Here is a 16,063-nt window from a genome sequence, read left to right as displayed (position 1 = left end):
CAGAGCTGCACCCAGGAGCTGGATGCAGGCTTTCCTCTGGGCTCTCACCATCAGGGTTGCTTGCTCACCTCACCACTGCTGGCTATCTTGCAGGCAAGGTGCCACCTTCATGGCTGGCTTGGATTGAGTAGCTCCACGCTGTGGGCACTGCCCATCCCCCAGAGAGCCTCAGGGCTCTGCTTCTGGAGCCAGATGCCCAGGAAAGGGCATCACAGCTCTTCATCTTTATGCAGAGCAGCTCCATGACCTTGCCAGCACCAGCCTGCAAGGCAGCTGAGCTGCTGGGGAAAGGACAGAGAGACAGGCTGTGTGGTGAAGCCAGATGCAGAGGTCCTCTCCAGCCAGGTCTTCCTGGCTCTTGCCACAAGCTGTCAGGATGAGCTGGTCAGGAGACAGTGTGATCCTGAGTGGCCTGGAAGCACTGAGAGCAACACTGAGGAAGGCTTTCTGATGCCTCCTGCCCTCAGCCAATGGAGCTGGTCATTCAGATGCCCAGATCCTGGCACCAGTGCTGCCCAGGCAAAAGAAGTTCCAGCTGCTGGCCTGGCCACGAGGAGCCTGTGTCAGCCTCCCTTGGTACATGATGCTTGTCCTTGCTGCTGGCTGTGAGCTGCTGGGGAGACTCAGGTGCAGAAACCCCCTCTGGGCAGCCCCTTGGGGCAGGAGGGAGCTGGGCTGGAGCTGGGCTGGAGGAGAGGAGGCAGGAGCCCTGTCCGTGGCGCGCGGGGAGAAGATCTTGTGCCTGCTTCCCATCCCTAACCTCTGCCAAGCATGGGGACCACGCTGAGCTGGGCATGTCAGGGGGGCGGGCAGGGGGGCATGGAGGGCGCAGGAGCTGGTGCCAAGGGCAGGAGCTGTGTGCATTTGGCACGGCTTTGGGGGGGGTGGGGGCCGGGCAGCCTGGCATGCATCGCTCTGCACGCTGCTGGGGGCGGCCGGGCCGGCGGCAGCCTCCCACCACTGCCTTTCCCTCCTCTCCCTTCCGCAGACCTGGGGGTGCCCAGCCCCTGCCTGAGCGTGGAGTGCACCTTTGGGGCCACTTGTGTGGTGAAGAACCAGGAGGCTGTGTGTGAGTGCCAGCAGGTGTGCCAGGGCCGCTACGACCCCGTGTGTGGCACCGACAACCGCACCTACGGCAACCCCTGCGAGCTCGACGCCATGGCCTGCGTCCTCAAGAGGGAGATCAAAGTGAAGCACAAAGGGCCCTGTGGTAAGAGGCCACCCCGAAGATGGGATCCCCAAAGGGCTCCCCTCCACCTGCTGCTGCTCTGCTCACTGGCTGTGCTGTAAGCAGGGAGGTGGCTGTGGGGAGAGAGACCCTCTGGGTCGTGGCGGAGCTTGGGCTGCCCTCGTGGAGTGGTGCTGGTGGGGAAAGGCCTCAGAGGTCATAGAATCAATCAGGTTGGAAAAGGCCCCAGAGATCAGCAAGTCCAAGCTGCCACCCAACCCTCCCCCCCTTCCTGACTAACTAAACCATGGCTCCAAGTGCCACATCCAATCCCCTCTTCAACACCTCCAGGGATGGGGACTCCACCACCTCCCTGGGCAGTACATCCCAATGGCCAAGCTCTCTCCTCCTATGAAGAACTTCTTCCTCACCTCCCCTGGCACAGCTTGAGACTGTGGCCTCTTGTTCTGGTGCTGCTTGCCTGGGAGAAGTGACCAACCCCCACCTGGCTCCAACCTCCCTTCAGGGAGTTGGAGAGAGCAAGAAGGTCTCCCCTGAGCCTCCTCTTCTCCCCAGCTCCCTCAGCCTCTCCTCCCAGGGCTGTGCTCCAGACCCCTCCCCAGCTTTGTTGCCCTTCTCTGGATACCTTCAAGTCTCTCAATGTCCTTCTTAAACTGAGGAGCCCAGAACTGGACACAGGACTCAAGGTGACCAGGGCTGAGCACAGGTCTTTGCAATGAATGCTGAGACACTGGGCCAGGTTCCCCAGAGGTGAGGTTGAGGTCCCATCCCTGAAGACAATCAAGAGCAGGCTTGGTGTGGCCCTGGGCAGCCTAGTTGGAAGTGCCCCTGCTGACTGCAGGGTTGCAGGGGGGTTAGGCAAGGTGACCTTTGAGAGGATCTCTTCTAACCTGATGCAGTCTGTGAATCCTCAACCCTCCTCAGGTCAGATGGAAGTGCTGGTACCGACTGCAGGCAGTTACAGGAGGAGCAGAGCAGGGTGAAGATACTTCACCTGCTGGGAGCATGCACAGATTCCTGCATTCACAGAATGGTTTGGGTTGGAAAGGCTCTTAAAGATCATCCACTTCCAACCTCCCTTCAGGGACACTTCCCACTAGCCAGGTTGTCCTGGAACACCTCCAGGCAGGAGGCTTCCACCACCTCCCTGGGCAGCCTGTGCCAGGCTCTCACCACCCTCATGGGGAAGAACTTCTTCCTCACAGCCAATCTGGCTCTCCCCACTTCTAGTTTTGTTCCATCCCCCCCTTGCTGTAAAGAGGAGGAAATTGCTACCCTTGTCTGCTCCCAGGCTGCCTTGAGCAGTTCCCTCTCCTGCCCTGCAGAGTCCAGGCCTGGCTTTGTGCTGCAGATAGAAACCTCCTGGCCAACAGCCTGCACAGACCAAGCAGGAGGTTGTTGCATCTTCTCTCCCCCATGCAAAGGTAGCAGCTGCTGTGTGAAAGAGCAAAGAAAGTAAGGAGGAAAAAAACAGAATACATCTTGGAGCCAAATTCCTGATGATCTGAATGGCAGGGAGGGGAGAGGGGATTTGTCTGAAGGAGAGAATGAAATCGACTCACTGAACACCCAGGAGGCTGAGAGACCTGGGGCTGCTTAGCCTGGGGAAGAGAAGGCTGAGAGGAGATCAATAGCTAGAGGCTGAGGGGCAAGGGGATGGGGCCAGACTCTTCTCACTGGTGCCCAGTGACAGGAGGAGGGGCAATGGGTGCAGCCTGGAAGTTCTGCCTCATCCTGAGGGGGAAAATTCTTTGCTGGGAGGCTGCTGGAGCCCTGGAGCAGGCTGCCCAGGGAGGTTGTGGAGTCTCCTGCTCTGGAGAGCTTCCAAACCCCACCCCTGGCCATTGTGCTCCTGGGCAAGCTGCTGTGGGTGCCCTGTGGAGCAGGGGGTTTGGACTGGGTGATAGGACTGGAGGGGAATGAAACAGAACTGGAAGTGGGGAGATTGAGATTGGATGTGAGGAAGAAGTTGTTGCCCAGGAGGGTGGTGAGAGCCTGGCACAGGTTGCCCAGGGAGGTGGTGGAAGCCTCCTGCCTGGAGGTGTTTGCAGCCAGGCTGGAGGTGGCTGTGAGCAACCTGCTGTAGTGTGAGGTGTCCCTGCCCATGGCAGTGGGGTTGGAACTGGCTGAGCCTTGAGGTCCCTTCCAGCCCTGGCAATGCTCTGATTCCATGATTCTAGGAGCCCCAGAGAGCCCTTCCAGCTTCCACCATGCTGGGGCTCTGTGATTCTGAGTCAGGAGGTGCAAGCTGAGAGCAAATGGTCCCAGCCCCTCATCCTGTCACTGGGCACCACTGAGCAGAGCCTGGCCCCATCCTGCTGCCCTCCACCCTCTGGGCCCTGAGGAGACCTCCAGCTCCCGCCGGGGCGCTCGGCTGGGCGGCGCTGCCAGCCCGCCCTGCTCTCCTAACCTGCTGGTTTTTCCCCCCAGACCCTTGTGGCAAGTGCCAGTTTGGGGCCATCTGCGAGGCAGAGACGGGCAGGTGCGTGTGCCCCACCGAGTGCGTGCCCTCCTCCCAGCCCGTGTGCGGCACAGACGGCAACACCTACGGCAGCGAGTGCGAGCTGCACGTCCGCGCCTGCACCCAGCAGACCAACATCCTGGTGGCTGCCCAGGGAGACTGCAGTGAGTCTGGCAACCTCCCCTTCCCCTTCCCCTCCTCCCCTTCCTCTCCCCCTCCTCCCCTTCCTCTCCCCCTCCTCCCCTTCCTCTCCCCCTCCTCCCCTTCCTCTCCCCCTCCTCCCCTTCCTCTCCCCCTCCTCCCCTTCCTCTCCCCCTCCTCCCCTTCCTCTCCCCCTCCTCCCCTTCCTCTCCCCCTCCTCCCCTTCCTCTCCCCCTCCTCCCCTTCCTCTCCCCCTCCTCCCCTTCCTCTCCCCCTCCTCCCCTTCCTCTCCCCCTCCTCCCCTTCCTCTCCCCCTCCTCCCCTTCCTCTCCCCCTCCTCCCCTTCCTCTCCCCCTCCTCCCCTTCCTCTCCCCCTCCTCCCCTTCCTCTCCCCCTCCTCCCCTTCCTCTCCCCCTCCTCCCCTTCCTCTCCCCCTCCTCCCCTTCCTCTCCCCCTCCTCCCCTTCCTCTCCCCCTCCTCCCCTTCCTCTCCCCCTCCTCCCCTTCCTCTCCCCCCTCCTCCCCTTCCTCTCCCCCTCCTCCCCTTCCTCTCCCCCCTCCTCCCCTTCCTCTCCCCCTCCTCCCCTTCCTCTCCCCCTCCTCCCCTTCCTCTCCCCCTCCTCCCCTTCCTCTCCCCCTCCTCCCCTTCCTCTTCCCCTCCTCCCCTTCCTCTTCCCCTCCTCCCCTTCCTCTTCCCCTCCTCCCCTTCCTCTTCCCCTCCTCCCCTTCCTCTTCCCCTCCTCCCCTTCCTCTTCCCCTCCTCCCCTTCCTCTTCCCCTCCTCCCCTTCCTCTTCCCCTCCTCCCCTTCCTCTTCCCCTCCTCCCCTTCCTCTTCCCCTCCTCCCCTTCCTCTTCCCCTCCTCCCCTTCCTCTTCCCCTCCTCCCCTTCCTCTTCCCCTCCTCCCCTTCCTCTTCCCCTCCTCCCCTTCCTCTTCCCCTCCTCCCCTTCCTCTTCCCCTCCTCCCCTTCCTCTTCCCCTCCTCCCCTTCCTCTTCCCCTCCTCCCTTTCCCCTTCCTCCTGCTGCCATTTCAGAGAGAGGATGCTCAGCCCTGCTGGGCCACCCAGGTGCCCCTCAGCTGGCCATGGGCACCCAGGGCTCACCAGTCACAGTCTCACTAAGGTTGGAAGAGACCTCAAAGATCATCAAGTCCAACCTGTCACCACAGACCTCCTGACTAAACCATGGCCCCAAGTGCCACATCCAATCCCCTCTTGAACACCCCCAGGGATGGGGACTCCACCACCTCCCTGGGCAGCACATCCCAAGGGCCAATCTCTCCTCCTATGAAGAACTTCTTCCTCCCCTCCAGCCTAAACCTCCCCTGGCACAGCTTGAGACTGTGTCCTCTTGTTCTGCTGCTGCTTGCCTGGGAGAAGAGCCCAACCCCCACCTGGCTCCAACCTCCCTTCAGGGAGTTGCAGAGAGCAATGAGGTCTCCCCTGAGCCTCCTCTTCTCCAGGCTAAGCAACCCCAGCTCCCTCAGCCTCTCCTCCCAGGGCTGTGCTCCAGACCCCTCCCCAGCTTTCTTGCCCTTCTCTGGACACCTTCCAGTCTCTCAATGTCCTTCTTAAACTGAGGGGCCCAGAACTGGACAGTTGTGTGTGGCACCCTGGCATTGCTGTGGAGGAGGCAAAGCCTGGGCTTGGGATGTGTGGAGGGTCTGCCCAGCCCTCTTCCTGGTGCTTTTGTGGGTTGTTTTAAGGGCTTGCCAGGGGGATGTCAGCTCCAGAGGGCTGGGGCTTGCCCCAGGGACACCCAGCAGCCTGGCTCTGGGCTGCAGCCCTTGGTTGGTCTCTTGGAACCTGTGCCTGAAGGGCTTTCCCCTTCTCTGGTGTGGCCTTTCCTTTTGGCTTCATAAGAATTGGGCATCTTGAGCATCCCAAACCACTTCCTTTTAGGCTCAGCTGTGCATCTCAGGTGGGATCTGCTCTCCTTGGTGCTTGTCTGAGCCAAGCACAGAGATTGGACCCAATGTCCATCGAGCCAAGCAAAGAAATTGGGCTAAAAGCATCTTAAGAGCTACCACCAGGACTGAAAGCATCCAGGATCTATTTGATCACACAGCTCATCTCAGCAGCTTTCCCTTCCCTCCATCCCCTGGGGTTAATTCCTCTTTGTCCCTCTGTTTTCTCCCCACTCCCCAGCCCAGGGAGCTGTCTGTGCTAATTTCCTAATGAATTAAAAGCCCTGCCTAGGCTCTTCCCTGGGGCAAAGGGCTCCTTCAGTGAAAGGAGGGCTTTGAGCTTCAGGAAACCTGCCCAGCTGGGGCTGGTGGTCAGGGGTGAAGGGTGCAGGAGGTCCTCTGTAAGGCTGGGACAGAAGAATGAGTGTGACAGATGACTCTCAGTGCAAACAGGAGGCTGAGGTTGAGCTGTAACTGCATTGCATGATCTGAAGGGGGCCTGCAGGGAGGCTGGGGAGGGACTGTTTAGAAGGGCTTTGAGGGATAGGATGAGAGGCAGTGGTTTGAACCTGGAGCAGGGCAGAGTTAGGCTGGACATCAGGAGGAAGCTCTGCACAGGGAGAGTGGGGAAATAGAGAGGTTGCCCAGAGAGGTGATGGAGGCCTCATCCCTGGAGACATTCAGGGTCAGGCTTGATGTGGCCCTGGGCAGCTTTATCTCATTGGGGATGACTCTGCTGCCTGCAGGGGGGGGTGGCCAGGCTGCCCTTTGAGGCTCCCTTCCAGCCTGATGCAATCTGTGAATCTGGTGGGATACACCATGAGAGCAAAGGAGATTTGTGATGGGTGCCCTGCACACTGCCCTTGTGGGAGTGCTGGCAGCCAGAGGTGCCCACGAGTGGCACTGGCCCTCTGCAGAGCCTTGGCCCAGGAGGCTCAGGGGAGACCTTCTTGCTCTCTCCAACTCCCTGAAGGGAGATTGTAGCCAGCTGGGGGTTGGTCTCTTCTGCCAGGCACCCAGCACCAGAAGAAGAGGCCACAGTCTCAAGCTGTGCCAGAGGAGGTTTAGGCTGGAGATGAGGAAGTTCTTCATAGAGAGAGAGCTTGGCCATTGGAATGTGCTGCCCAGGGAGGTGGTGGAGTCCCCATCCCTGAAGGTGTTTAGGTAGAGCCTGGATGGGGAGCTTGGTGCCATGGTTTGGTTGATCAGATGGTGCTGGGTGATAGGTTGGACTTGATGATCTCAAAGTTCTCTTTCAACCTGGTTTATCTTATCCTCTCCCTCTCCTCTCCCTCTCCTCTCCCTCTCCTCTCCCTCTCCTCTCCCTCTCCTCTCCCTCTCCTCTCCCTCTCCTCTCCCTCTCCTCTCCCTCTCCTCTCCCTCTCCTCTCCCTCTCCTCTCCCTCTCCTCTCCCTCTCCTCTCCCTCTCCTCTCCCTCTCCTCTCCCTCTCCTCTCCCTCTCCTCTCCCTCTCCTCTCCCTCTCCTCTCCCTCTCCTCTCCCTCTCCTCTCCCTCTCCTCTCCCTCTCCTCTCCCTCTCCTCTCCCTCTCCTCTCCCCTACCCTGTCCTCCCCTCCCCTCCCACCCCCCTTGGTGTCAGAGCAATCTCTGGTTTTCCTTTTCACACCCAGCAGTGCCTCTGCTTTCCTGCTGGAGGGCTGCAGGACTAAACTTCAAAGGGGGCAGAAAGCCTAACCCCACCCCCCCTGCTCCCCCTCTCTCTCCCTCTCTCCCCCTGCGCAGAGTCCTGCGGCGGCGCCGTGTGCTCCTTCGGCAGCCGGTGCGTGGCCGGGCAGTGCGTGTGCCCCCGCTGCGACAGCCAGCCCCTGGCGCCCCTCTGTGGCACCGACGGCCTCACCTACCCCAGCCAGTGCCAGCTGCAGGCTGCCTCCTGCCAGCAGCAGAAGAGCATCGAGGTGGCCAGGGTGGGGCCGTGTGAGGACGGTAGGTTGGTCCCGGGCGGGGGGCGAGGGGCGGGTGGGCATCGCGGCGGGGCCCTGAGGTGGGATGAGAGGCACTGGGTGCAAAGTGGCAGGCAGGAAGCTCTGCCTCAACCTGAGTGGGACCAAAAAATTCTTGGCTGTGGAGGGTGGCAGAGGCTGCCCAGGGGGGCTGTGGTGTCTCCTCCTCTGGAGAGACTCCAAAGCCCCCCTGGACGTTGCGGTGCTGGGTGACCACTCCTGCTTTAGCAGAGGGGTTGGCCTCGGTGACCCCACCGCTGCCTCCCAGCCCTCACCAGGCTGGGGTTCTGGGGTTCTGTGAGAGGGTGAGGAAGGGATGAGGTTGCAGCCAGTGGGTTCTTGCTCTTGATGCTGTGCTGTGACCAATGTGAGCTCCTCTGTGCCACCTCCAGCATCCAGTGATGCTCGTCCTGGCTGCTGTCACCCAGCACGCTGCCTGCCACCTCCCTTCCCCCTTTGTCTGCCTTGCAGCCAGCAGGAACAAGAGGTGATGCCACCTCAAAGGAGTTTATCACTGATTTAATTTCACACTTCAGTGGGCCTTGGCCAGGAGAAATGGAGCTCTTTCTGGGGCAGGCAGCCTGGCAGCTGCTTTTGATTCCCTCTGCTCCAGGGGCTGCTTGAGGCCCTGCCCTGTGGCCACTGTTGACTCAGTACCAAGCTCCAGGGGTTGGCTCTGCCTTGCTTGAGTGGTCTAAGAGCGGAGAACCTGCTGAGTTTTGCCACTGTAGAGGCAAAGCTGTGGGTTAAGAGCAGCTGAATGCAGGAGCAGGAGGTGTGTGAAGCTCACTGCTCTGGTGGGCTGACCTGGCCAGCTGAGGCTTTCTGGCTCATTGCACATGGAGCCTAGCTGGAAGGGACTTCAGTGCTCTGGAAGGGCACAGGGAGAGGAGGAAGACATGACATGGTGCTTGATCACAGCCCTCCTTGGGGAATTTCAGGTTGATGTCCCTGTGGGGAAAGATCTTAAATAATTCTCTGTGTGATGCCAAGTGCCAGCCTTTGATCACTCAATACAAAGGGCCAGGTTGCCCTTCCCCCTGCTTCCCCTTTAAGCAGCCTTTGAAATCAGCAGCCCCTCTCTCTGGCTGCTGGAGCTCTGAGCATCCTTGGGAGGTGCAGCAGGGTTTATGTGTTGTGAAGCATATCTGGCAGAGTGAGCTTTCAGACTACAGCCCAAGCTCAGCCCTCCTTCTGCTCTCTGGTTTCCATGCTTCTAGCAGCAGCAGCAGCAGCAGCAGTCTCCCCTCCGTGCTTGGGAGGGCAGGGGAAAGGGGATGGAATTGGAAGGAAGTGTGGAGTTAAGCTGTCACTAAACCAGGTGGCAGCTCTTCCTCCTTTGCATGGCCATCAGCTGGCTGATCTCCAGGTAGCCTGCAGAGCTCTGGGAGCTGCAGGGCCCTTTGCTGTTGCTCCTGTGGTGATGCCACAGAGAGGAAGACCTCAGGCTAACTGCTAAAGCATCCCTGGGCAGCTTTCCTTATGTAGGCTTAGCACAGCCTTGTGGGACAAGAGGCTTTCTCCACAGGACTGGGACCTTCTCTGAGGCCCTGGGCTCTGGGGTTGAATGTGACTTGGACAGACCTGTGCAGCAGTGGGCTGCTCCCCCTGCATCCAGGGCACAGCTTTGGCTCAGAGGCTCACAGGATGTTAGGGGTTGGAAGGGACCTCTGGAGATCATCAAGTCCAACCCCCCTGCCAGAGCAGGACCCTAGGATCCAGTGCAGGTCCCGCAGGAACACATCCAGACAGGTGTTGAAAGTCTCCAGAGGAGGAGACTCCACACCTCCCCACCCCGGGGAGCCTGCTCCAGGGCTCCGTGACCCTCCCAGCGCAGAATTTCCTCCTCATGTTGAGGTGGAAGCTGCTGTGCTGGAGCTTACATCAACGAGAGGGCTTTGTCCCCATCCCTTCCTCGGCTCTGCTGCTGGGGGCTCGCCCTGGCTGACCTTGGCTCTGCTCTGCTGCAGAGTGCGGCTCGGGGGGCTCAGGCTCGGGCGACGGCAGCGAGTGCGAGCAGGACCGGTGCCGGCAGTTCGGGGGCTGGTGGGATGAGGACGCCGAGGACGACCGCTGCGTGTGCGACTTCACCTGCCTGGCGGTGCCACGCAGCCTGGTAAGCAGCCCTGGGGGCTTCTGGGCTGCCTGCTCGAGTCCTCCCTCCCCCAGGCCTCCTCTCTTTCTTAGCTGACCTTCCTGCCTGCCCGCCGGGCAGGAGAGAGCATCCCCCAGGTAGGGAACCCACCCCTGGGTAGGGAACCCACCCCTGGGTAGGGAACCCACCCCTGGGTAGGGAACCTGCCTGCCTGTGCCTGGGACTGCCCTGAGCGGTGCCCCTCTCTCTCCTGCCAGGTGTGTGGCTCTGATGGGGTGACCTACACCAACGAGTGTGAGCTGAAGAAGACCAGGTGTGAGAAGCGCCAGGACCTCTACGTCAGCAGCCAGGGAGCCTGCCGCGGTGAGTGCCCCCAGAGCATGGCACCAGCCACCTCCTCTGGTCCCCAGCCTGGGGTCCCTTCCCTGGGGCTGAGCAAGGAAATGCTCACTGAGGAGGACACAGCAGTGGCTGTGTTGGTTTGCTGCTTCCCTGCTGCCTCACTCCCTCTTACCCTGGCCGAGGGTAGGACCTCGCCTCAGCACCTCTGCAGCGCCACAGGGGGGTTGCAAGGAGTGCTGCTGGCTGCTGCATCCCACGTGTTGGCACTAGTGCCCAGCAGCAGCCTGCATGCCAGACATAACCAGTGCCTCTCTGCCTTCCTCTGCAGCCCTTGCCACAACCCCACCACCTCTGCTGGCTGTGCACTGCAGCCAGACCATCTATGGATGCTGCCCAGACAACACGACCTTGGCGCTGGGAGTGGGGGCAGCTGGATGCCCAAGTGAGTGAATGCTCTGGTCCCACCTGGGGGGGGCAGGAAAGGCCTTCAGAGGTTCATGGAATGGGTTGGGTTGGAAGGGACCTTCAACATCATCCAGTCCCAACACCCTGCCATGGGCAGGGACACCTCCCACCAGCCCAGGTGGATCAAGGCCTCATCCAGCCTGGCCTGGAACACCTCCAGGGAGGGATGGCTGGAAGAGATCAGGTGGAGGGACAGCTTGAGGCACCACCCCAGGGGGAGCACAGGAAGGTAGACCTTCTCCATTCCTTAGCTACCTGGTGACCTTCCAGGCTCAGAAAGCCTCTGCTTGTCCCAACCCTAGGCTCACAGCCTGCCCACATGGAGAGGTGCATGCATGCTTCTCCTTCTGCAGCTACTAATCATCTTTAGTCCATCACTCTTATCCCATCCAAAGCTCTGAGACACCTTCCATGTCTAAGTCCCTCTGAAATGCAAGGAGGCAGGCTGGTGGCTCAGGCCTTGCCTGCTGCTGAGTGCCCCAGAAGGTGCCCCTGGGCCCAGCCCATGCTCTTGGTGCCTTCAACCCATTGCTAGAAGCTTAGGGCTCCCTCCCAGCCTGAGTGACTAAAATGCTGTTTGTGCCCTTGCCCTGCAGGCTGAGGTGGAGCAGAGCTGTCAGGCTCACCTCAGGACCTCCTGCAAGCCACCCTAGGACCAGTGAGTGCACTGGGCAGGCAGCTGAGCCAACAAATGCTTCATTAATATTTATTAAGCAATGATGGGAGCAGCACTTGGGCTGAAGGCACATTTGGAAAGGCATTAGCAAGCTCCTGACAGCTGAGGCTGTGGCTGCCTGTTAAGGAGACACATTACCCCGTGGAGACACCATCCATGCCGTGCCTGGGCTTGGCTGCTGCCTGCCTGATGAGGATGTGGCGCTGCTTAATGTGCTGTGGGAGCTAAAAAGCAGCAGCAGCAATCAGGGGGTGTCCAGAGATGCCTTGGGAGGGGCTGTAGGAGGTGGGCTGCAAGCTGAGGGGGCTGTTGGAAGAGCAGATCCACGGTGGGGTGGTGTGTGCTGGTCAAGAGGGACCAGCTGAACAGGGAGGAGCTGGGCAGAGTGGCACTAGGGGAGGGCACAAGCGTTTCACCTTCAGCATTGCCCTGCCAGCTGTGGTTGGTGGTGTGGCATTCCCCTGTGCCACTGGTGGGTGTCCTGTCCCTTGCCCTCCATCCAGGCCCTGGACACAGCTTCCCAGCCGGCTGGGATTCAGCATCCCACCAGTTTCTGGCCCACCTGTGTCCTTATGTTGGAGCAACCATACCTCAGGAGGTAGAATAGAGTGGAGTGGAGTAGAGTGGAGTGGAATGGGATAGGATAGGATAGGATAGGATAGGATAGGATAGGATAGGATAGGATAGGATAGGATAGGATAGGATAGGATAGGATAGGATAGGATAGGATAGGATAGGATAGGATTAACCAGGTTGGAAGAGACCTTTGAGATCATCAAGTCCAACCTCTCACCCAGCACCATCTGATCAACTAAACCATGGCACCAAGCTCCCCATCCAGGCTCTTCCTAAACACCTCCAGGGATGGGGACTCCACCACCTCCCGGGGCAGCACATCCCAATGGCCAACAACTCTCTCTGTGAAGAACTTTCTCCTCCCCTCCAGCCTGAACCTCCCCTGGCACAGCTTGAGACTGTGTCCTCTTGTTCTGGTGCTGCTTGCCTGGGAGAAGAGACCAACCCCCACCTGGCTACCACTTGACCAGCCCCTGGGGCCGATTTAGCCACTGCTGCCAGCTCTGGATGTCCTTGTGCACCCTCATGGCTGCTGCTGAGGTCCCCCTTCCCCTCCAGCTCTGCCCCAGGTCCCCTTGCCGCGGCTCCCGGCGGATCCGGGGAGCGTCTCTCTGTCTGTCCTCAGATCCTTTCCCTCCATCAAGTTCCTAATTAATGAATTAATAATAAACTTCTAATAGCTTCCTTCCCCTTTGATGTTAATGAGAGAGGAGTTCTTGATGACAGCAAAGCAAGCAGGTCCCTGAAGGTTTAATTCCCCTTTGCAGCTGGGGCAGAGGAGGAAGGTGGAGAGCAGCTGCTGAAACCTCCTCCTGCCCAGCCTGAGGCCAGGTTCCTGCCCTGGCTGAGTGCTTGGGGGCTCAGCAGTTGGTCACTCCACACTGCTGCAGCCCTCCTCCACCTTGACCAGGACTCAGGCTGCACCAGGGGAGGTTAAGGTTGGATACTGGGTAATATTCTTCCCGCAAAAGGGTGGTCAAGTCCCATCTCCTAGGTCAGTCTCTTCTCCCAGGGGATCAAGCCACAGGACAAGAGGAAAAGGCCTCAAGTTGCCCCCAGGGCAGGTTTAGGAGGAATAATTTCTTCCATGAGGAATAATTTCTTCCCTAAAAGGGTTTGTCAAGCCCTGGCCCAGGCTGCCCAGGGCAGTGGTGGAGGCTGCATCCCTGGAGGGCTCTCAGAGCTGTGTAGCTGTGGTGCTGAGGGCCATGGCCATCTAGTGTGAGGTGTCCCTGCCCTTGGCAGGGGGGTTAGACCTGGATGATCCTTGAGGTCCCTTTCAACCCTATGACTCCATGACTCCATGATTCCATAACTCTGACTCCCTGAGTCCCTGACTCCATGATTCCATAACTCTGACTCCCTGACTCCATGGCTCCCTGACTCCATGGCTCCCTGACTCCATGGCTCCATGATTCCATGGCTCTATGGCTCCATGGCTCCACGACTCCACGATTCCATGGCTCCACAACTCCATGACTCCATGATTCCATGACTCCATGGCTCCATGACTTCATGGCTCCATGATTCCATGACTCCATGACTCTATGATTCCATGACACCATGACTCCATGGCTCCATGACCCCATGATTCCATGGCTCCATGATTCCATGGCTCCATGATTCCATGGCTCCATGATTCCATGACTCTATGATTCCATGACTCTGGCTTCATGACACCATGACTGCCTGACTCCATGATTCCATGACCCCATGATTCCATGGCTCCATGACCCCATGATTCCATGACCCCATGATTCCATGGCTCCATGACCCCATTACCCCATGACTCCATGACCCCCCTGACCCTATGACCCCATGGCTTGGTGCTGCCCTGGCAGTGCCGAGTCCGTGGTTGGTCTCCACGACCTCAAAGCCCTCTTCCAACCCAAACGATTCCCCGACTCTGTGTCTCAGCCTCCCTCTGTCTCTCTCTCTCTGGCTCACAGGTACCTGCCAGTGCAACCCCTATGGCTCCTATGGGGGGTCCTGTGAGCCCACCACGGGGCAGTGCTCCTGCAAGCCCGGCGTGGGGGGGCTGAAGTGCGACCGCTGCGAGCCTGGCTTCTGGAACTTCCGCGGCATCGTCACCGACGGCAAGAGCGGCTGCACGCGTGAGTCTGCCCGGGCTGCCCCCTGCCCTGCCAGCCTGGGGGGCTCAGCCCTGCGGGGGGAGCCTGCTCTGAGCAGGGAGCTGGAGAACAGCCGCTGGGGAGGAGCAGCTGAGGGAGCTGGGGGTGCTTCAGCCCGGGGAAAAGGAGGCTGAGGGGAGACCTCGTTGCTCTCGACAGCTCCCTGAGAGCAGGCTGGAGGCTGGTGGGGGTTGGGCTCTGCTCCCAGGCAAGCAGCACCAGAACAGGAGGACACAGTCTCAAGCTGTGCCAGGGGAGGTTTAGGCTGGAGGTGAGGAGAAAGTTCTTCCCAGCAAGAGAGATTGGCCATTGGGATGTGCTGCCCAGGGAGGTGGTGGAGTCCCCATCCCTGGAGGTGTTCAAGAGGGGATTGGATGTGGCACTTGGAGCCATGGTTTAGTTAGTCAAGAGCTCTTGAGTGAAGGTTGGACTTGATGATCTTTGAGGTCTTTTCCAACCTTAGTTATTCTAAGTTTCCCTAGGGCAGGTCTAGTTTCCACAGGAGGAACAATTTCTTCCCCAAGAGGGTTGTCAAGGCCTGGCCCAGGCTGCCCAGGGCAGTGGCAGAGTCCCCATCCCTGGAGGGGTTTTCCCAAAGAGCAAGCAACAGAACAAGAGGAAATGGCCTCAAGTTGCACCAGAGCAGGTTGAGGCTGGACATGAGGAACAGTTTCTTCCCCAGGAGGGTTGTCAAGGCCTGGCCCAGGCTGCCCAGGGCAGTGGCAGAGCTCCCATCCCTGGAGGGGTTTCAGAGCCATGGAGCTGTGGTGCTGAGGGCCTTGGTTGAGTTGTGACCTGGTAGTTCTGGCTTAAAGCTTGGACTTAAAAGTCTCTTCCAACCCACATGATTCCATGAGTCTCTGATTCTCTTTCTGGCCCTGTTGGAAGTCAGCTCCAGCAGCAGGTTGTGCGGTGCTTAATGACTCCCTGCAAGAGCCTGAAGGGTGGCCTGGAGCATTGCACAGCTGCTGCTGGTGCCCTGCAGTGCAGCTTGGCTAGGAGATGTTGCCTCCTTCCATGGACCCTTCTCCCTGTTGAGATGTTCTGCAGGGCTGCCAGAGCTGATTGAGCCCTGGTGGCCCTGCCTGTGTCTGTGGGGCAGCTGTGGGGCCACAAGCCACAGGGCAGCGGTCAAGGTCGCGGCTGGAAGCTGGTTCCTACAGGTTGTGTGGGGCCAGTAAAGAGCAGTCAGCATCATGGGCCTCCCCTGGACCCTGTTCCTCATTTGTGGGGCTGCTGGGGGGAGGCTCTGCTCCCCAGATCCATCAGCAAACCAATGTCTTTTTGTGCTCCCTGCCCAGCCTGCAGCTGTGACCCAGTGGGCTCGGTGCGTGACGACTGTGAGCAGATGACTGGGCTGTGCTCCTGCAAGACTGGCATCACTGGCATGAAGTGCAACCAGTGCCCCAATGGCAGCAAGCTGGGCACCACTGGCTGTGAGAAAGGTGAGGCAGCCACCTAGCAGAAGGCCACCCAAGAAACGGGTAATGGGGTGCTGCTGCAGGAAAGCAACCCTCCCACCCTGTGTGCTTGTGCTGTGGGGGAAAGGGGCCTTGGTCTCCCTTCTGGCCTGGGTTCCTGTCCATGGGCTCTCTTCTGGGCTGGCTTCCTGCCCATGGTCTCCCTTCTGGGCTGGCTTCCTGCCCATGGTCTCCCTTCTGGGCTGGCTTCCTGTCCATGGTCTCCCTTCTGGGCTGGCTTCCTGTTCATGGTCTCCCTTCTGGGCTGGCTTCCTGTTCATGGTCTCCCTTCTGGGCTGGCTTCCTGCCCATGGTCTCCCTTCTGGGCTGGCTTCCTGTCCATGGTCTCCCTTCTGGCGTGGCTTCCTGTCCATGGTCTCCCTTCTGGGCTGGCTTCCTGTCCATGGTCTCCCTTCTGGGTTGGGTTCCTGTCCATGGTCTCCCTTCTGGGCTGGGTTCCTGTCCATGGGCTCCCTTCTGGGCTGGGTTCCTGTCCATGGGCTCCCTTCTGGGCTGGCTTCCTGCCCATGGGCTCCCTTCTGGGCTGGCTTCCTGCCCATGGGCTCCCTTCTGGGCTGGGTTCCTGCCCATGGTCTCCCTTCTGGGCTGGCTTCCTGCCCATGGTCTCCCTTCTGGGCTGGCTTCCTGTCCATGGTCTCCCT

General features: G+C 59.7%; 1 protein-coding gene across 5 annotated transcripts in view; it reads left to right on the top strand.

The window, feature by feature from the left end:
* Nucleotides 1-16,063, top strand: part of AGRN (agrin) — a 181,948-nt gene that overhangs the window by 128,303 nt on the left and 37,582 nt on the right. For all 5 annotated transcript variants that reach the window (XM_068158301.1, XM_068158299.1, XM_068158303.1 and 2 more), the window contains 8 exons: nt 989-1,210; nt 3,620-3,814; nt 7,438-7,638; nt 9,626-9,771; nt 10,008-10,113; nt 10,421-10,534; nt 13,759-13,923; nt 15,243-15,386. In XM_068158301.1, coding sequence (XP_068014402.1) covers nt 989-1,210; nt 3,620-3,814; nt 7,438-7,638; nt 9,626-9,771; nt 10,008-10,113; nt 10,421-10,534; nt 13,759-13,923; nt 15,243-15,386 — 1,293 coding nt within the window. The remainder of the gene's footprint in view (nt 1-988; nt 1,211-3,619; nt 3,815-7,437; nt 7,639-9,625; nt 9,772-10,007; nt 10,114-10,420; nt 10,535-13,758; nt 13,924-15,242; nt 15,387-16,063) is intronic.

This window comes from Melanerpes formicivorus, unplaced genomic scaffold, assembly GCF_026170545.1.
Source record: "Melanerpes formicivorus ecotype bairdi unplaced genomic scaffold, bMelFor1.0.p_v2 SCAF_39, whole genome shotgun sequence".
NCBI lineage: Eukaryota > Metazoa > Chordata > Aves > Piciformes > Picidae > Melanerpes > Melanerpes formicivorus.
Note: the sequence above shows the minus strand (reverse complement) of the source record. Positions and strands in the feature narration are given on the sequence as shown.